This window comes from Otolemur garnettii, unplaced genomic scaffold (genome assembly GCF_000181295.1).
Source record: "Otolemur garnettii isolate 467f Iridium unplaced genomic scaffold, OtoGar3 scaffold00025, whole genome shotgun sequence".
NCBI classification, from domain to species: Eukaryota; Metazoa; Chordata; class Mammalia; order Primates; family Galagidae; genus Otolemur; species Otolemur garnettii.
The window spans coordinates 18,851,606-18,872,694 of record NW_003852420.1 but is presented as its reverse complement, the minus strand read 5'-3'; the positions used below and the strand labels follow the sequence as shown (position 1 = coordinate 18,872,694).

Here is a 21,089-nt window from a genome sequence, read left to right as displayed (position 1 = left end):
GGTAGACTGCTTGAGCTCACGAGTTCAAGATCAGCTTGAGCAAGAACAAGACACTGTCTCTACTAAAAATAGAAAAATTAGGGTGGCGTCTGTGGCTCAAAAGGATTGGGTGCCAGCCCCATATGCCGGAGGTGGTGGGTTCAAACCCAGCCCTGGCCAAAAAAGAAAAAGAAAAATTAGCCCGGTGTTGTAGGGGGCACTTGTAGTCCCACCCTCCAGGAAAATTGCTTGAACCTAGGAGTTTGACGTTGCTGTAAGCTAGGCTGAAGCCACGACAGTCTAACTTGGGCAACAGAGTGAGATTCTATCACAAAAAGAAAAAAAGTTCTAGGGTCTAGAGTCTAGATTCTGAATTTGAATCCTAGTTGCACCCCTTAACTACATTATTTAATTTCTCTGGGCCTCAGTTACCTTGTCCATAAAATGGGAGTGACAACAATGCTATAATCTCACTTCTCTTCCCAGTTCTCCCCAGAGTCGGGAAAAGCTGAGTTGAGAAGGGAAAAAATAAATGATAATCTCATAGAATTGCTACAAGAAAAGCCTGACATAATGTATATAAAGCTTTTAGCAGAGTGCCTGGCACAAGGTAATTTTTTTTTTTTTTTTTGCAGTTTTTGGCCGGGGCTGGGTTTGAACCCGCCACCTCTGGCATATGGGGCCAGCACTCTACTCATTGAGCCACAGGCACTGCCCCAAGGTAATTGTTGATTAAATATTTGCTTCTATTATTATTATTACCGTCTAGCAAAGAAGACAGACATTAAATAGATCAATATGGATAATTAAATCACTATGAGTGACAGAGGGCTGAATGAGGAAAAGGCATGTGTATCAGTGAAATACAAACAATTTCAAGGGTTTAACGGAGGCTTTCTGGAAAGAGACATGCATGAATGGAAGCCCTGAAGGATGAGTGGGAGTTGGCTAAGTGAAAAGCAGTGTGAGGGGCGGCGCCTGTGGCTCAGTGGGTAGGGCACTGGCCCCATATGCCAAGGGTGATGGGTTTGAGCCTAGCCCCGGCCAAATTGCAACAAAAAAATAACCTGGCATTGTGGCAGGCACCTGTGGTCCCAGCTGCTCGGGAGGCTAAGGCAGGAGAATCGCCTAAGCCCAGGAGTTGGAGGTTGCTGTGAGCTGTGATGCCACATTATTCTACTGAGGGTGACATAGTGAGACTCTGTCTCAAAAAAAAGAAAGAAAAAAGAAAAGAAAAGCAGTGTGAGGCTTTCTGGAGGTGGGAAAAGCACGTGCAAGGGCCCTGTGGTAACAGCCTGTGAAACAGCAGCATGGAAGAGAGTGATGGGAGATGAGCCCACAGAGCTGGGCAGGGGCTGAATCTGGCAGGGCTCTACCTGCCACAGGAAGGATATCAGTGGCTGCTCTTACTGCACACCGTTCCTTTCACTAAAGATCCTGTACCCCACTGCCCCAGAGCAGGACACAGATTGAGAGGACCACTCACCAAGGATGTAGAGTTCACCATCTGGGGACACTAGGGAGAGGAAACAAGAATGACCTGAGCAGTTAGTTGAGCACCCTAGCCCCAGCACTTACTCCCTTACTCCCACTGTCCTCCCCAATAAGGGCAGAGATGACCTGGAGGGCCCAGAGGAGAGGGATTCATACCACCCAGCCCACTGTGGTACCTTCTTCCAGTGTAAAGTCCCGTGAGATTGGCACTATCTGGTCCAGAGAGACATCATCCCCAGTAATGGCCATCCTCCGGTGCGTATACAGAAAGAGGCTAAGGGTAGGAAGTGGTGGTGAGGACAGGCCCACGGCCCCTGCTCAGGCCCATCTTGGAGGTCTTGGGTGCTCTTGCACTCCCTCCTGAGCTCCCCGCACAGTGTTGGGGGGACCTGGCTGTGCACACTCCTTGCCCATGGTGCCCTTCAGAGACAGCAGTTTTGGGGAGAGGTCATCAAAGCTCACCTTTTCTCATTTGGGGGAGCCAGCCCCTGGCTTCGTTAGTGAAATACACATTGATCTATCCATGGTACAGCTTAGCACTGTGTATGACAGGAATGGTGCAACCTGAGCCAACCCCTTTCTTGCCTTGAACCTCAGTTTTTCCATCTGTAAAATGAGGGTAGTGGGCTAGAAAATGTCTAAGGCCTGCTCCCTGCTAGCTCAGAGACCCTGAGGTTCACTCACCAGCTATGAGACCTTTGGCAAGTATTATTTTCTGTCTCGGCTTCTGTGTGGTATGCAGGTATTATTGGGCAACATTTATCAGGAATGTTCTATGTGCCTCATGGTGTTTTAAACACTTTGCACATCCTGACTCACTTTAATCTTTATTCTGGACAAATTGAGGGACAGAAGAGCAAAACAACTTGCTCAAGATCAAGTGACTCATTAGCAACAAAGCCTGGATTTGAACCCTAGCAGACCAACCAACCACAAGGCTCAAGATCTCACTAATAGGCTTGGTGCCCATAGCACAGTAGTTACAGGGCCAGCCACATGCACCAAGGGTGGTGGGTTTGAACCCAGCCTGGGCCAGCTAAAACAACAATGACAACTGCAACAAAAAAGTAGCTGGATGTTGTAGCAGGTGCCTGTAGTCCCAGCTGCTTGAGAGGCTGAGGCAAGAGAATTGCTTAAGTCCAGGCGTTTGAGGTTGCTGTGAGCTGTGACATCACAGCACTCTACCGAGGGTGACATAGTGAGACTCTGTCAAAAAAAAAAAGTTCTGACTAGTATGTGAAACTCTCTTCTCAAGAAGCTTCTTCCTCAAATTTTGAGGATTATATGAGTTAACACATGTGAGAGGCTTAGAATATAGTGTTCAAAAAATATTAGCTATCGTTGTGATAATTACTCTAGAGGACTCAGACCCTGCCTTTGGACAGATGATTGAAGTCCCACTGGAAGGTGCAGTGAAGAATAATATCCCATGACCCGGAGAGGCAGGGGCTGGGCCCCTCACTCACGCATGTTCTTGACCGCCGCCACGCTCCGGGCTGTAGCGCACAAGCCCCAGGAGGCGGCTCTGCCGGCTGTCTCCCTCGCACAGCACACCTTGCACGGCGTACTGCTCAGAGTCAAGGTAAAAACAAACTCGGAGCCAGGCCTCTCTCAACCCAGTCTCCCCCCTCCTCTTTTCCCCTGCCCCCCAGATTCACTGTGTGACATTGGGCAAGTCACGTCACCTTTCTGAGCCTTCCTCCTCTATGAAATGGGGACAATAATCCCCAGCTTTATACTTGGGTGGGAGCTCCAGGCCTCAGTACTTAGTAAATACTGGTTTCCTTTTCCCAGGAGTGCCCAGAGAGAGGAAGGAAAGAGAAGGGACACTGCGACATCTTCCTTTCCTCTTGTCGTGGGGGGCTGGGAGCTCAGTGCAGGGAAGGATATGATGATGCAATATTCCCTCTCAGCCAGGGTCTCCTGGATCGCCACAGACTGGTCCATGCTGGCCCCTGCAGAATGCACACACCCTGGGGAGAGCAGATGGGAGCCCCCTTTGGTCACCCAAGTTACCCATGCCTCAGAGAGCTGGGGCATAGGAAGGAGAGGGGAAAGTAGAGGGAAGACCTTGCCCGCCTCTTTCTCTTCCCAAGAAGAGGCCATTTAAGTTTCTAGGGACAGGCCCTTTGCCCCGATAGGATGTACACTCTGTTTTACTGCCCTTTGTCTGGGGAGCATCTGGTTGTTCTTAAGTGGGGTGCAGTCTACTTGTTGGAAGTGTTGTACCTGGTTCTGTGATTGGAGAAGGGGACCCAATCCCACTGCTCCTGGGACAGGGCTCTGCCTCCTTTTCGGGAGGGAGGCGAGCAATATTTGTCCTGCTGGTGCCTCTTCGGGAGGTGTCAGTGGTGTGTCTGTGTGGGGTTAGGGGAACATCCCTTTCCTCTTAGGAAGGGAATGCCTCATCCTGGAGAAGAGACTCGGGCCTGTTCCTCTTTCCTGGGAGACAGGAAAAGCATCCCCTTTGCCCCTCACTCTGCCCAGCAGGCCCGTTGCATCAGCCATAGGGGGGGCTGCAGGGGGGGGTGTCTGGTCTGACAGAGACAGGACAGGACAGGGGTCCCAGTCCTGGGCTTGCCCACTCCCTCCTGCCCAACCCCAGCTTTGCTGCTTTGAACCGGCTCCCAGACCCCTGGCCATTGACGCCTACCTCCTGAGCTGTCACTGCTCCTTGGGTGCGCGGGACATTGAGCCGGGACAGCCCAGTGACTACATTTCCCAGCGGTCCCTGCGCCAGGATGGTCAGCCTGCAAGTCCCAGCATGCCTAAGCTGATCAAGAGGGAGTCCCCTCGTCCCCATTAACTCCTTAGGTCCTGGGGTACGTTGAACTCCCTATTCTGGAAAGGTTTTCTAGTAAGTGCCCTAAGCCATCTCTGGCCCTCTGACTCATGGGGCCAGAGCTCCCCATCCAGGGCCTGGAAGTAAGATGGTCACGTTTATGTTAAGGGAAGAAAAGAATGCATTTTTATTTTCTCCTTAATTCCATTCTCAGCTAGTCTCACTCCTAGGAGCGACTGCTCTACTGAAACTCTTCCCTCCCAAATAACTATGCTGTCTAGGTTAAAGGTTGGGGGAAGATGGAAGACGATGGTGAACAACAATTACCTCCAGTTTCCAGGCAGAGAAACAGGTTCAGAGAGGGTAAGCTATTTGACAAAGTTCCTCCAGCTAGAAAATGGCACAGCTGGAGGTTGACTCCAACTCCTGGGCCATTTACACAGCCACACACTGCCCTGAGTCCTTCCTCAGCCCACCCAGCCCTGCCTGCCGCACAGGCTGTGTGAAGGTCCTGGGTGTGCACAGTTTCATGTGTGGCACTATGATGACTGTCACCAGACCGTGGTGCAGGCCTCTATGAATACAAAAAGGCCCCAGCTCTTAAAACAGCCTGAAAGTGGACCAAGACCCTTCTCCCTGAGGCCTCAATTTCCCCATGTAAGATGAGGAGGCCGTTAAGGATGAATGAAAGGGCCAGCTCAGATAAGGGATTCTAGGGTGGTCCTCTCCCAGCCTGCTGGCCATTTCACGGGGTGTGAGCTCCCCAAGGACAGGGCTATGCCTTTTCTTATGACCCCAGGAGTTTCTGGCACACAATTGGCTCTCAGAACACATTTATTGAGTTAGTGAATTAATGAATTATTTTCATGAATATACCTTCTCTCAAGCTTTGACCCAAACTGAAGGAACAAGCTAGTACTGGGAAGGAGTGACTGCTGTGATCCCCAACTTGTCTCCCTTCCTCTTTCTCTAAGAAGGTAACCGGCCCACTGACCAGTTCAACTTTGCATTTGTAGACCCCCTCCCAGCAACATACCACCTTCTTCCCAATCTTCTCCTCTACTGGAACATCCTGAGTACTAACAGAGCTCAAGTTTATTTGAATTCAGTTTGAAAGTCATGTGGAGGATGAGATTCAGAGCCTTAGAGATGGAGGAAACAGAGGTCACTGCAGAAAAGTAGGGGTTTCTAGTTCTGCTTTCAGCATCAAAGGCTGGGGAGGAAGGGTCAGGAAAAGTGGATGGGATTGAGTGCATTTTGCAGATGACACTGTCTCTGCAGGATTTTGAGGTCCTCCCACTGGGACCAGGGCCTAGCAAGATGTTTTTTACCTTTCCAAATAAACCCCAGCCTCTCCCTAGGTTTGCTGCCCTCCGAGGAGGGTCTGTGTCCTGGACTAGGTCCTAGGAGGGGAGAAGTGAGGCCCCTCAAGTCCGGGACTGTGGACTGGTACCAAAGATACGACTACCAGAATCAGAGCTGGGTGTGGATCTCGGGGCTTGCAGGGCCTATAGAGTCTTCTTGGCCTCTGTCCCCTGATGCTGCTGGGCCCAGCTTGGGAAGCAGGAACAGAAGGAGGGCAGAGCAGAGGAGCAGCAGTGTGGCTGCAGCCAGGACCCAGTGTAGGGGGCTCCTGGTGGCCCCTGGTGAGGCAGGCGCCTGAGTTCAAGGCTTGACAATGCTCCTGGTAGCAGAGCTGAGCAAGTCCCATGACACCTGGGAGTCCCTGCCTTGCAGGCCTGGCTGAGCCCTTTGTGTAGCTTGAGCTGGATGGTTTCAGCTGCAAAAGATGGAACCATGCATCCCTTCCTTTGCACTTCTCTCCAACTCACAGAGGCAGAAAGTGTTGAGTGGGTCATGGCTGAGCTGAACCTCTGTGGACCCAAACCTTCTTCTCTACAAGGTCAGTCAGTCCCCATTAAACATACAGAGTGGTCCAAAACCAGGGGGCACATTATGGAAACTTGGGAAATTCCAGCTAATGCCTTGGATTTTGGCATCATACAGAGCTGAGAGGGTCAAGCTTGCTAGACCCCAGGTTGCTTGGCTTCTAGCTACCCCACTTGGTGGGAGGAGAAAGTGTTATAGCACCCCAATCCCTGGAGCACCCCAAAACTAACCTCACAGATATCTCTAAGCCCTCAGGGCCCAAGGCCACAGCTTCCTCCCCCCTGCAGCAGTTGACACCTTGGCAGAAGAAGGTGGTAGATTTTCTCCTGGGAGAAAGCAGGAGGAGGTTTGAGGAGTGGGAGCTCTGTGCAGACTGAACAAGGGGTGAGAGCTAGACAGAGGCAAGGCTGGGCCCCACTATGCCCGTGTCACTGGCCCGGACATCACACTCTCTTCACTCCAGCCTCTTCCCAGAGCAGGCAGGTGTGACTGAGACACACTGCTCATGTAGGCGAGGTGTTGGGTGCAGGGGTAGAGAGGGAAACAGCTTGTCCTCTGGGACCATCAGGTGGCCTAGGCCTGGAAACAGAGCAGGGCTGCCTGGGAAAGTGCTGTGACACCTCTGAAGAGCCCTGATGCCCACTCTGCTCCAGGGGAGGTCTTCTTGTGTGTGGGCAGCTTATAACCTGACACCTTCCTTGACTGCCTCGTGGGACCGTGGGACGAACACAGGTAGTAGCTTCAGGCCTCCTTGGAGCTTGGGGTGGGGATGGAGGCTGGGCTGGGGAAAGGTAGGACATTAGGAGGGGGACGAGGTGGGGCACCAAAGGGAAAAAGCTCAGACCTGGGGAATGGATGAGGGAGGGAGACCCCAAAGCTAGGTCAGTCACATTAGGGTGTGTTCACAGAGGTTGGGGGGTTGGTGAAAACTGAGCTGAGATTCGAGGGCCTATCATATGGTGGCCTCAGAGCTGGAGGCTTGTGGACAGGAGGGCTCTGAGATTATGAGTCAGTGGGAATGAGAGTTGGATTTGGGGGCAAGGAGCTAGGGCTCAGAGCAGCAGGTTGGAGGGACAGGGCTTAGCATCCAGGGCCACCTGCTGAGCACTAGGCAGAGTAGCCTCCACTATAGTACTTACTACAGCCTGCCTGGACCTAGGGCAGGCCAGAGTTGTTGGACAGATGAGGGCTGGGAATTGTTTCACCACCATCTCCCAACCGAGGCTGCACCAGGCTCATAGTAGGAAGTACTGAGAAGAAGGGAATCAGCTGGAATCAGCTGGTGGAAAGCCAGGCATGTCCAGGAGGATGGGGGAGTGGCCAGTCTTGGGCTGTATCTCCACTCTGCCCAGCACTATCTCTTCCCCAGCACCTCAATATTCCTGAGAGCCCCCTCTGGTGGATCACCCACACCCCTACCCCAGCCTCACACCTCACAGTGGTGTTCCCTGGGCCACACGCACTCTGGTGGCAGGACTTTGCCTCCTGGTGAAACACCTCTGTGACAGTGGAAGCTGTGGTGTATTTACACATGGTTTGAAAGCTGCAGCTTATCCAAGGGACCGTCAGGTGGCCTAGGCTTGGGAGCAGAGCAAGGCTGCCTAAGAAAGTGCTGTGACACCTCTGCAGAGCCATTAATGGCAACACTGATTGCCATTATTGCACTATGAACAAATTGAGGCTGGGCAGCAGGGGAGGTCAACCAAAAGGGAATAAGGGGGCCTAGGGGCTGTCTCACTTTGTCACCTTGGGTAGAGTGCCGCGGTGTTTAGCTCACAGCTTCAAACTCCTGGGCTCAAGCAATTCTCTTGCCTCAGCCTTCCAAGTAGCTGGGACTATAGGCGCCCACCACAACACTCAGCTATTTTTGTCGTTGCAGTTGTCATTGTTGTTTTAGCAGGCCCAGGCTGGGTTCAAACCCGCCTACCTCAGTGTGTGTGGCCAGCACCCTAACCACTGAGCCACGGGTGCCATGCCAGGGGGCTTGGCTTTTGCTTCCCATAAGTCATACTTTCTTTTTTTTTTTTGAGACAGAGCCTCAAGCTGTCCTCCTGGGCAGAGTGCCGTGGCATTACAGCTCACAGCAACCTCCAACTCCTGGGCTCAAGCGAGTCTCCTGCCTCCGCCTCCCAAGTAGCTGGGACCACAGGCGCCTGCCACAATGCCCGGCTATTTTTTGGTTGCAGCCATCATTGTTGTTTGCCGGGTCCGGGGGGGGGATTTGAACCCGCCACCCTAGGTGTACATGGCTGGCACCTTAGCCAGTTGAGCTATAGGCGCCGAGCCAAGTCATACTTTCAGAGTGACATTGAGGCATGCACAAAGGGGCCTGTATCTTAGTTTAGAACAGCCCCTCTGAGAATGACTGATGTTGGCATGGCAACAGCAGCATCCTGGGGGTGCTATCAGAGGGAGGCAGAGCTGGACCAGGTGCAGTGACAGGAAATAGATATCCGGTGCCTCTGGTGTGGCATCATTTGCCTCTGACACAGGAAGGTGCCTGGGGGTGAGGAGTAGGGGGTGATGGGCTTCCTCAGAACCCTGGGGGTATTCTCTTCCCTGAGTCTTCCAGCACAAGCTGATCCCAGAGAGAAAGTAAGTGGAGAGGAAAGGAATAACCATTGAAGGCCACACAGATGTATTTGCTCTCCTCTGAGAGGAGTAAGGAAACTCCTGCTCCTGGAAGGGCTCATCCCAGGATCAGCCTCTGGGTTTGGCAGCACCAGTCTTGGGTTCCCAGCCAGGAGGTCCTGTAGTCCCAGCTACTTGGGAGGCTGAGGCAAAATAATTGCTTAAGCCCAAGAGTTGGAGGTTGCTGTGAGTTGTGACACCATGGCACTCTACCAAGGGTGACATCATGAGATCTGTCTCCAAAACAATTTTTTTTTAATTACCCAAGTCTGGTGGTGAGCACCTATAGTCCTAGCTACTCAGGAGGCTGAGGCAGGAGGACTGCTTGATCCTAGGGAAAGTTGCAATGAGCTCTATCACACCACTGCACTCTAGCCTCAATGACAGGGCAAGACCCTATCTCTAAAAAAAAAAAAGTTTGTGCATGTCCATTTTTCTAGTGAAAAACCCTGTTAATTCTTTTTATTTCCAAAGAAATCCATGATCCTAAAGATTAAAAACTGGCTCAGTGCCTGTAGCTCAGTGAGTAGGATATCAGCCATGTGCACCAAGGCTGGTGGGTTCAAGCCGAGCCCAGCCCAGGCCTGCTAAACAACAATGACAACTGCAACCAAAAAATAGCAAGGTGTGGTGGTGGGCGCCTGTAGTCCCAGCTATTTGGAGGCTGAGGCAAGAGAATTGCATAAGCCCAAGAGTTTGAGGTTGCTGTGAGCTGTGACGCCATAGCACTCTACTGAGGGTGACATACTAAGACTGTCTCAAAAAAATAAAAATTAAAACTCATCTAACCAGAGTATCCAACCTTTTTACTTTCATGCTGCACCTTAGAAAAATAAAAGTTGTCTTAGGCCATACATAAATACACACACACTAATGAAAGCTGATTAGCAAAAGAAAATTCCATGCATATTTTTGGTGATACCCATCTGACATGACAGATTAGTAAAACAGTCCTCAAATAATCTGTATGCAGTTTATAGGTTGGAAAACCCTGAACCAAGAGAAAAGGACTTTGCACTCCTTCCCAAGCCTGATGAGGAAGCTCAACTGAAACTCTGTTCTTCCTCTAGAAGCTCCACGAAGTCCGGACTTCAGAAAGTCACCTCTGAGAACCACTTCTTTTTTTTTTTCTGAGAACCACTTCTGATGTGAGTTTGCCTGTGTCTCTCGGAGGGGGCAGAATTGGTGATACAGCTCTTCCCATCTGCTCACAAAGGCTGCTGAGCCTCCTTTCTTCTAGCTTCTGCTCCCACCATCTCACCACCACTTAATTCTCAAGGTTTGTAAATTTAGCTGTGCCTGTCACAGAGAAGGTGCTAAAAATATCTGAATGAATGAACGTAACAGATGAATAAGACTTTGGTGCAACAGGTAAGTCCCTGTCAGAAAAGCCAGGGTCCCTCCAAGGCTGTTCTAGCACAGTCCACAGGATGACTGGGCTAGGGTGATGGCAGAACCCCTCAGGTCCTAGTCCCATCTCCCCTTTGCACTGCAGAGGGACAGCCCACTAACCCTGGAGTCTCAAGCATCCACTCCTCAAGAGGTGTCTGAGGAATGTAACTGCTGGAAAGCAGCAGGTACACTTCCTGGTCTCCCCAATGTGTCTACTATTCCAACAGGAAGGCTAGAAGGATGTTTCTTCCCCACATTCACCATTTCCAAGGCTCTCTTCCCAATGGCAATGGCTCAATTACATTTAATTAATCCACTCACTCTGCTTCAGAAGCTCAGGCCCTGGAGGGATTGTCCAACTAGGGTTTTAAGCAATGAACATATGAAGAGTTGCCCAGGGTTGAATCAGGAAGGAAAATACCAACTGAGAGAAGTGCCACAGGGGTGGGGTGGTGAAGGCTTGCTGCCATGGAAATGACAAGGTGAACAGACAAGAGTGAGGCAGACGGCCTGTTCCAGAGTTGGGATTTTTATTTTATTTTATTTTGTAGAGACAGAGTCTAACTTTTATTGCCCTTGGTAGAGTGCCATGGTGTCACACAGCTCACAGCAACCTCCAACTCCTGGGCTTAGGCGATTCTCCTGCCTCAGCCTCCCAAGTAGCTAGGACTCAGGTGCCCTTTATAACGCCCAGGTATTTTTTTGCTGCAGTTCAGCAGGGCCGGATTTGAACCTGCCACCTTTGGTATATGGGGCCGGCGCCCTACTCACTGAGCCACAGGTGCCAACCCAGATTTGGGATTTTTAAAAAGACATTACAAACAAACTGAAGGAAGGATTGAGTACTGAGTGAGCAAAGGGGACCTCTAGGGAGTCCTGTCCTGGAGCAGGCCCTGGCTTTCAGATAGATGATTGTGTTTATGGGCAGATTAATGCCTCCTTGGCTTCCCTAGTTCCACTTGGGACACCATATTTGGATCCTGAGGTAGCTGCTCCACTCTACCCAAGATCTTAGATACTGAGGCTTGGACAACACATGATTATGATCCACTTCTGGTCAAACAGGGATGTTGTAAAAGGAACAGGTAGACAGGCTCACCAAAGACTCATTCTGAACTAGCAAGTGGGTGGAGTCCCTCCTGCTCCTAGTTCCACTGTGAGCTGGGCTGCTGAGGCAGAGAGATGGGGCAGGGCAGCAGGAATATCCCCAAACTGCCCAATTCCCTTCTTTATACAAATAGAAAAAGCAAACCATGGCCCCACACTTACCGCTTAGGAGCAGCCTTAGTCCATCTTCCCCATCTTTCCCTGGAATGTGTATCAATGGCTGACTCAACTAAGGGTAGGGCTCATCCTGGGGTGATGCTTACCTGGGGAAGTGGCTGCTGTGAGGACAGGAAAAGAGGTCAGGTCAGATTTACCTAACGTAACTTATGTAGCATAACAGGTGCTCATTAAATCTCACCTGCTTCTAAAGTTGATGAGAAAGAGACAGGGAGGCATTAAGACCTGAAAGTCCATTACCCTGGGCCTGCAGAACAATATACATTCAAAACCAGGGTTTTATTTTCCAGAAGAATTCTTTTTAATATAAAACAGAGATAAAACACATCTCAATCCCACAATCTGTTAGCATGCCTTGTTTCTACAAGATGCATACTAGACCATAATACTACATCGTAAAGGGTCTTTGAGCATTTGGGTGGAAGAGATAGAAAAAGATCTCAGAGGAGCCTGGGCAAGCCGCCAAGCTGAGCTACAGCCTGAACACTAGAGCAGTCCTTGTCTTTTCAGATCCTCATATGTCTTCTTATTCACAACATTCCCACTGGAGTCTTCATATTCTTCCTAAAAAGAAAGGGGTATACTTTGTTAGCTACGCCCCCTGGGAGAAATGTTTGGAACCAATCTCTGAATACCTGAGCTCACCCTGGCCTGATTCCATGGCATACCTTGGTATTCTGAGATTGGCATTCATCTAAGATAGCCTTTCTCAAATGAAATTCCACAAAAGAACTAAGGCCTATTGATCCTAAGGCAGCCATTGTCTGTAATGAATTTACTTCTCTCCTACATTTTCAGAATGGTACCAGTCATGACCTATCCTTTGGGTATGTAAGGAAATAGTTCAAATCGCTTTCTGTATTTAAGAAGAGGAACCCTGGCTGTGAAACGGTGGCCTAAAACATCAGTTTTCAAATGGTTCTGAAGAACCTCAGGTTTTAGCAAGAGTTAAAAGGAAAGCTGATCTTTCCCACTTCTAGAGCAGTTCTGCTTTATAGAATTTTAAATGCGTATCAAAGTGTTGTACTGCAGCTGGAAAAGGGTTTTGCTGCTAGATATATAAATTACTGACCTAGAAGAAAGGGAATCTACTGCCAGTCACGGTGGGACGTGCGGTGAACTGCTACCATACCTTATAAACATGTCACTCCTCGTCTCTGAAACCTGCTAGTTGAGATGACTATCTCAGAACCAGCAAGAACACCTTGTATGAGGGGATCATCTCTGACATTCTCCTCCAGGGAAATCTGATACACAATATGGATTCTCAACTTTTTAGTCTGTAAATCCCCATGTCAGGACAAGAGCCTGGGGACTCCTGCTTGTCACTTTAGCATTTCAAAGGGAAAATACAACCTGCCTGAGACACAGGTTAAAGTCTATCAGTACTCACTTCAGCAGCACATATACCAAAATTAGAATAGAGAAGATTAGCATAGCCCCAAAGAAGGATGACACAAATCTACGATGCATTCCATATTAAAAAAGAAAAATGATAGGCTTGGTGCTCATAGCTCAGTGGTTAGGGTGCCAGCCACATACACTGAAGCTGGAGGGTTTGAGCCTGGCCTGGGCCGGCTAAACGACAATGACAACTACAACCAAAAAATAGCCGGGGGTCATGGTGGGTGCCTGTAGTCCCAGCTACTCGGGAGGCTGAGGCAAAAGAATTGCTCAAGCCTACGAGTTTGAGGTTCCTGTGAGCTGTGACACCACGGTACTATACTAAGGGTGACACAGTGAGACTGTCTCAAAAAAAAGAAAAATTATATAAAGTCTGACAAATAACAATTAAGTTAGGTTTATAATCAAGAGTTAGGCTTGGGACCCGTAGCACAGTGGTTATGGTGCCAGTCACATACACTGAGAGTGGTAGGTTTGAACCCGGCCTGGGCCAGCTAAACGATGACCATCGCAACAAAAAATAGCTGGACGTTGTGGCAGGTGCCTGTAATCCCTGCTACTTGGGAGGCTGAGGCAAGAGAATTGCTTTAGCCCAAGAGTTGGAGGTTGCTGTAAGCTGTGATGCCACAGCACTCTACCAACGGTAGACTCTGTCTCAAAAAAAATATATATATGTATAGAGAGAAAGAAAATATATATATTTACATATATATAAATAATCAATAGTTGATTTATAGGCTCAGAGTCTGTAGCTCAGTAAATAGGGCACTGGCCACATACACCGAGGCTGATGGGTTCGAGCCTGGCCTGGGCCTGCTAAATGACAGTGGCAACCAAAAAATAGCTGGGTGCTATAGCTGGTGCTAATAGTCCCAGCTATTCGGGAGGTGGAGGCAAGAGAATTGCTTAAACCCAAGAGTTAAAGTTGCTGTGAGCTGTGATGCCATGGCGACATAGTGAGACTCTGTCTCAAAAAAAAAAAAAGAGTTAATGTACAGATACTGTCACGTTATACTCCCTACTATAGTAAATCAGGGACCATCTTTCACTTCCTTTGTACATGGTGAGAGAGCTACCGCTTGATATCATTCCTGATATTGTCCACATTAACACCTACCTCAGTGTCAGGCTGCCATCGCTCTGAGGCCTTCTGCAATTTCAACTTGGCCCACACTGCAGGAAGAGAAATGAGCAGCAATCAGGACTGACTGGGCAGTCACTACGTAGCCAGTGTGAACCCCTCCCACATAGGATCCCCCAGATGACTCTGTATTTGAGATTACTGCTTGCCCTACAATGGAATTTTGATTCTTGGCCACCTGTAGACAATACTCCTTCCACTGCAAAATTTATCATGATCTTGCTTTGTTGTTAAAGAAAAGTGGGATCGGCTCGGCGCCTATAGCTCAACCGGCTAAGGCGCCAGCCACGTACACCTAAGGTGGCGGGTTCAAATCCCCAGCCCGGACCCGCCAAACAACAATGACGGCTGCAACCAAAAAATAGCTGGGTGCTATAGCTGGTGCTAATAGTCCCAGCTATTCGGGAGGTGGAGGCAAGAGAATTGCTTAAACCCAAGAGTTAAAGTTGCTGTGAGCTGTGATGCCATGGCGACATAGTGAGACTCTGTCTCAAAAAAAAAAAAAAAAAAAAAAAAAAAAGGGGGCCAAAAAAACCCAAAAACCTCTTAAAGAATTTTTTTTTTTTTGAGATAAAAGTCTCACTTTGTCACCCTCAGTAGAGTGCTGTGGCATCACAGCTCACAGCAACCTCAAACTCTTGGGTTCAAGTGATTCTCTTGCCTCAGCCTCAAGTAGCTGGGACTACAGGCAACCACCACAATGCCTGGCTATTTTTAGAGATGAGGTATCTTGTTCAGGCTGATCTCGAACTCATGAGCTCAAGCAATCCACCTGCCTTGGCCTCCCACAGTCCTAGGATTACAGGCATGAACCACTGTGCCCAGTCAAGAATTGATACTCTTGAATGAAGTTAATGTGGAACAACCTATGAAAATTAAGGAAGTGACTTTACTGTCTTATTGTCCACAATAGAGGAAAAAAGGAACACTACATACTGTCAAATATGTTACTTAAAATCTAATTTGTATATTTAAAAAATTTCTGTGGGGGAAAAAGGTAAAATTTCATACTGTTCAACAGACAATGAAAGGCTGGGCACGGTAGCTCATCACTGTAATTTTTTTTTTTTAGACAGAGTCTCAAGCTCTCCCCCTGGTTAGAGTACTGTAGTGTCAAAGCTCACAGCAACCTCAAACGCTTGGGCTTAAGTGATTCTCTTGCCTCAGGCTCTGAAGTAGCTGAGACTACAGGCACCCACCACAATGCTTGGCCATTTTCTGTTGCAGGTGTCATTGTTGTTTAGCTGGCCCAGGTACAGCCTCAGTGTATGTGGCTGGTGCCTTAACCACTGTGCTGCAGGCACGGAGCCACACGCCTATAATCTTTATTTATTTATTTATTTATTTTGAGACAGAGACTCAAGCAGTCACCCTGGATAGAGCACTATGGCATCACAGCTCACAGCAATCTCCAACTCCTGGGCTCAAGCAAGTCTCCTGCCTCTGCCTCCCAAGTAGCTGGGATTATAGGCGACCACCACAATGCCTGGCTATTTTTTGGTTGCAGCCGTCATTGCTGTTTGGCGGGCCTGGGCTGGATTCGAACCCGCCAGCTCAGGTGTAAGTGGCTGGCGCCTTAGCTGCTTGAGCCACAGGAGCCGAGCCTATGCCTGTAATCTTAGCACTCTTAGGAGGTCAATAGGATCTCATGAGATCAGAAGTTTAAGACCAGTCTGAGTAAGACCCCGTCTCTACTAAAAATAGAAAAATTGGCTAGGCATTCTGGCAGGTGCCTGTAGTCCCAACTACTTGGGAGACTGAGGCAGGAGGATTCCTTGAACCCAGGAGTTTAAGGTTACTGTGACTGAGGTTGAAAGCAGGGGACTTTAGCCTAGGCAACAAAGTGAGACTCTATCTCAAAAAAAAAAAAAAAAGCCAATAGAGACATTAAAATAAAACTTCTGATAGTTCAGTAACAGATTATTTCATGAAGATGAAAAGATAGTAGCTGAGCTCGGTAGCTCATGCCTGTATCCCAGCACTTTGGGAGGCTGAGGTGGGTGGACTGCCTGAGCTCACAGGTTCAAGACCAGCCTGAGCAAGTGCAAAACCCCATCTCTAAAAAATAGCCAGGTGTTGTGGTATGCACCTGTAGTCCCAGCTACCAGGGAGGCTGAGACAAGAGAATCGCTTGAACCCAAGAGTTAGAGATTGCTGTGAGCTATGATGCCAGAGCACTCTACTGAGGGTGACAAAGTAAGACTCTATCTCAAAAAAAAAGAAAAGATGAAGACACCTACAAAAACCACCATAGCTTTATTTTTATTTTTATTTTTTTGTAGAGATAGAGTCTCACTTTATTGTCCTTGGTGGAGTATCGTGGTGTCCCACAGCTCACAGCAACTTCTAACTCTTGGGCTTAGGTGATTCTCTTGCCCCAATTTCCCGAGTAGCTGGGACTACAGGCGCCCACCACAACACCTGGCTATTTTTTGTTGCAGTTTGGCCAGGGCCAGGTTTGAACCTGCCACCTTTGTTATATGCGGCTAGTGCCCTACACACTGAGCCACTGCCACTGCCCAAACCACCATCGCTTTAAAGAGTGTGATCAGACACATAAAGAAGAAAAAGCAGATACAAAAAACAGGGGAAAAATGATGCCTAGTGTGTTGTGATGTCACAGCTCACAGCAACCTCAGACTCTTGGGCTCAACTGATCCTCTTGCCTCAGCCTCCTGAGTAGCTGGGACTATAGACACTATACACAATGCCTGGCTAGTTTTCTTATTTTTAGTAGAGATGGGGTCTCACTCATGCTCAGGCTAGTCTCAAACTCCTGAGCTCAAGCAATCTACCTGCCTCAGCCTCCCAGAATACTAGGATCACAGTTGTGAGCCACTGCACCCAGCCAGAAAGAATGACTTAAATCTTTAACAAATGGTGTCAGGAAAATGAACTCTTGAAACAAATGGGTACATGGAATAAGACAGGTCAACTGCTAGGGAAGGACACTGATAAAATATCAACAGATGACAGTAAATAGTTCCTTAGTTCCACTTAGTTCCTATGATTCTACCTTTCCCTAAACAATCCCTAAAATGATAGGATTAAAAGAAATAAATAGAGAAAGTTGAAGCCTAAGATGAGTAAAGAAATATTATAGTAAATGAGACAATATATGAGGAAATGCTACCTGGCATACAGGTTGCTTGCTTGCTAATTGCTTTAAATTAGTTGAAGTCTTCGGGCCCAGATAATATGCATATCAGGAAAGAATAACAAATTGATAACATGCTTAATTACAGGGCCCTGCTCTGTCATATTCTTTGTGTAGGCCTTTCAGGAATCCAACCGAGAATGGCACTAAAATAATGGAGATTGAAAACGTTGTCATGGGTTCGGCACCTGTGGCTCAAGTGGCTTAGGCGCCAGCCACATACACCTGAGCTGGCGGGTTCGAATTCAACCCGGGCCCGCCAAACAACAATGACAGCTGCAACCAAAAAACAGTTGGGCGTTGTGGTGGGTGCTTCTAGTCCCAGCTACTTGGGAGGTGGAGGCAATAGAATCACTTGAGCCCAGGAGTTGGAGGTTGCTGTGAGCCGTGATGCCACAGCCCCCTACCTAGGGCAACCGCTTGAGGCTCTGTCTCAAAAAAAAAAAAAAAATGCTGTCATGGGGCAGCGCCTGTAGCTCAAAAGAGTAGGGCACTGGCCTCATATGCCAGAGGTGGCAGGTTCAAACCCAGCTCCGCCCAAAAAAAAAAAAAAAAAAAAAAAAAAAAAAATATAAGGGGGTTTGAAAAAAAAAAAAAAAAGGGGGGGGGGGGATGCAGGAAACTATAGAGCAGTAAGGGAGATGTTACTCTTCAGAGAAATCTCAAAGCAAATGGAAAAGAATATGATCCATGTAGGTTCATTAAGAGTAAATCAAGCACCCCATGACTGCATTAATGTACAGCTATGATTTAATTAAAAAAAATAAATAAATAAAGCAAACTACATAAGCTCCCTGTTTTTAAATGGGATATCTGACACAATAAAAAGCCACAGATACAGGATATCACTATTTTGGGAAAACAACTGCTTTTATAGGCAATGTCTCTAAATCCCATTATTGTAAATAAGATGATGATTTTTGAACTTGATGCTATTAGGTGGATTTACTTATTATTTATTTTTGAGACAAAGTTTCATTATGTTGCCCTCAGTAGAGTGCTGTGGCATCACAGCTCATAGCAACCTCAAACTCCTGGGCTCAAGGGATTCTCTTGTCTCAGCCTCTCAAGTAACCGGAACTATAGGCACCTGCCACAACACCCGGCTTTTTTTGTTGCAGTTTTCATGGCCAGGTTTGAACCCGCCAGTCTCAGTGTATGTGGCTGGTGCCATAACCACTGTACTACAGTTGCCAAGCCATTTTTTTTTTCTTTTTGGAGACTGAGTCTCACTTTGTTGCCCCCAGTAGAGTGCCATGGCCTTTACAGCAACCTCAAACTCCTGGGCTGAAGCAATTCTCTTGCCTCAGATTCCCGAGTAGCTGGACCTACAAGCACCCACCACAACTCCTGGCTATTCTTAGAAACAGGGTCTCACTCTAGCTCAGGCTGATCTTGAACTTGTGAGCTCAGGCGAGAGCGCTGGGATTATAGACAAGAGCAGCATGCCTGGCCTGCTATTAGGGAGATTTAGACCTGGTTAGAATACTGGTAAAGTGTGACCAATCTTCTGAATGGGGATTTCTGGGGGCAATTTCACTGGGCTCTCTCTTAGTTGTCTTTTGTTCCAATTTTTTTTAAAAAATCATAAATCTAGAACAATGGAATCATTAACCCAATAAATTTATAAATGGAATCTTAATCCTTCATGTAAGTGAAAAAAAAATTGGCAACTTAAATGTCAGTACTGAATCCCTCCCTCCGGGCTAAAATCTCCAAAAGAGAGAAAAGCAAATCATGAACACAATGATCTAAAATAAAGACAAACAAGCCAGTTCAGGGGTCACAGCTGTGCCAATGGGTGCTTCCCTACTTAAGAGAAAGTGTCCCCAGGCAGTCCTGGAAGGAGCAGTCTTATCTCACAAGGACCTACTTTCACTACCAGCCCTCCTGGAAGCACAGGTTTTCACATAGCACCCAACCCAGCTGTACCTACTTATTGTCTCTCCCAGGCATTAGAAATTGGCACACCAAGGAGCTTGATGGTGGCAGACTCTGACAACTGAAAAAGGTCATACAGAGCAAAGGCAAGAATTGCCTTCCCTGTAAACTAAAGCTGAGAGAAAGGACATAAGGGCACAAAGCTGATGTGGTGGAAAGCAGCAGAGCTGGAAAAGCATATTCTTGCAAACAAGATGAAGACATGGAGTTTCTTATTTTTTTTTTTAAGAGATAGAGTCTCATTTTGTTGCCTTTGGTAAAGTGCCATGGCGTCACAGCTCATGGCAACCTCTAGTTCCTGGGCTTAGGTGATTCTCTTGCCTCAGTCTCCTGAGTAGCTGGGACTATAGGCCCCCGCCACAAAGCTCAGCTATTTTTTGTTGCAGTTTGGTGGGAGCTGGGTTTGAACCTGCCACCCTCGGTACATGGGGCGGGTGCCCTACTCACTGAGCCACAGGTGCTGCCCAAGACATGGAGTTTAATCCTAGCACTTTGAAAAGATCATCTGAGGCAAGGAGTTTGATCGTTTGAGGAGGTGGGCGTACATTTGTTGCCAAAATGTTGATGACTGGGAAAATGATCTAAGTCGATCACAACATAACAAATGAAGCTATCAGCAAGAAACTGGGGGGCAGCGCGTGTGGCTCAGTGGGTAGGGTGCTGGCGCCGGCCCTGGCCAAACTGTAACAAAAAACAGCCGGGCGTCATGGTGGATGCCTATAGTCCCAGCTACTCAGGAGGCTGAGGCAAGAGAATCGCCTAAGCCCAGGAGCTGGAGGTGGCTGTGACCTGTGACATCATGGCACTCTACTGAGGGCGATAAAGTGAGACTCTGTCTCTTAAAAAAAAAGTAAGAAAATGGGAGGGATTAATAAACTTACAATATAATATGGAGCTTATGTGGCTGCAATAACACAAAAAATACATACAAAACCTAAGGCCAAGCGTGGTGGCTCACACCTGTAATCCCAGCACTCTGGGAGGCCGAGGCGGTTAGACTGCCTGAGCTTGAGTTCAAGACCAGCGTGAGTCAGAGTGAGACCCCCATTTCTACAAAAAATATAAAAATCAGCCAAGGATAGTGGCATACACCTGTAGTCCTAGCTACATGGGAGGCTGAGGTGGGTGGACCACCTGAGTTCACAGGTTTGAAACCAGCCTGAGCTGGAGCGAGACCCCATGTCTAAAAATGGCCAGGCATTGTAGCAGTGCCTGTAGTCCCAGCTACTTGGGAGGCTGAGGAAAGAGAATGGCTTGAACCCAAAAGCTGTAGGTTGCTATGAGCTATGATGCCATGGCACTCTACCTAGGGTGACAAAAGTGAGACTCTGTATTAAAAAAAAAAAAAGAATAGATACTCCTGCTTGCTTCAGCAGCACATACACTAAAATTGGAACAATACAGAAACAATTAGCATGGCCCCCGTGCAAGGATGTCAGGCAAATTCATGAAGTGTTCCATATTAAAAACAAACAAACAAACAAAAAACAAACAGATACTCACAAAAGAAAAAAAAAAATTTAAAAAAGAATATACTCCTGCCGGGTGCAGTGGCTCATGCCTATAATCCTAGAACTCTGGGAGGCTGAAGGCAGGTGAATTGCCTAACCTCATGGGTTCAAGACCAGCCTGAGAAAGAGCGAGACCCTGACTCTAAAAATAGCCAGGCGTTGTGGTAAGTGCCTGTAGTCCCAGCTACTTGGAAGGTTGAGGCAAGAGAATTGCTTGAGCCTATGAGTTTGAGGTTGCTGTGAGCTATGACGCCATAGTACTCTACTGAGGGCGACAAAGTGAGACTCTGTCTCAAAAAAAAAAAAAACAAAAACCAGATACTCCCAATGGAGTCCTTACAGAATAACATCTAAATGCCTGTATTAAAAGAAAAAAGAGGCTCGGCGTCTATAGCTCAACCGGCTAAGGCACCAGCCACGTACACCTAAGGTGGCGGGTTCGAATCCCCAGCCCGGACCCGCCAAACAACAATGACGGCTGCA

General features: G+C 48.0%; 2 protein-coding genes, 1 non-coding gene and 1 pseudogene across 4 annotated transcripts in view; 2 read left to right on the top strand and 2 right to left on the bottom strand.

Annotated features, from left to right (window-relative positions):
* Nucleotides 1-4,182, bottom strand: part of INPP5B (inositol polyphosphate-5-phosphatase B) — a 73,077-nt gene extending 68,895 nt beyond the window's left edge. For both annotated transcript variants that reach the window (XM_012804139.2, XM_023512166.1), the window contains exons 1-5: nt 4,127-4,182; nt 3,364-3,446; nt 2,940-3,037; nt 1,650-1,747; nt 1,466-1,495 (exon numbers count right to left, since the gene is read on the bottom strand). In XM_012804139.2, coding sequence (XP_012659593.2) covers nt 1,466-1,495; nt 1,650-1,747; nt 2,940-3,037; nt 3,364-3,420 — 283 coding nt within the window. In that variant the 5' untranslated portion in view covers nt 3,421-3,446; nt 4,127-4,182. The remainder of the gene's footprint in view (nt 1-1,465; nt 1,496-1,649; nt 1,748-2,939; nt 3,038-3,363; nt 3,447-4,126) is intronic.
* A 7,534-nt stretch (nt 4,183-11,716) lies between these two features.
* The window catches only part of LOC100963404 (splicing factor 3A subunit 3), a gene marked incomplete at its 5' end in the record, with an annotated part of 30,315 nt that continues 20,942 nt past the window's right edge, over nt 11,717-21,089 (bottom strand). The window contains 2 exons of the mRNA XM_023512264.1: nt 11,717-12,016; nt 13,974-14,029. Coding sequence (XP_023368032.1) covers nt 11,939-12,016; nt 13,974-14,029 — 134 coding nt within the window. The remainder of the gene's footprint in view (nt 12,017-13,973; nt 14,030-21,089) is intronic.
* On the top strand, nt 12,838-12,936 carry LOC111724734 (annotated as a pseudogene).
* LOC111724725 lies at nt 20,460-20,562 on the top strand. The gene has a single exon (XR_002772968.1). It is a non-coding gene; the product is annotated as a U6 spliceosomal RNA (small nuclear RNA).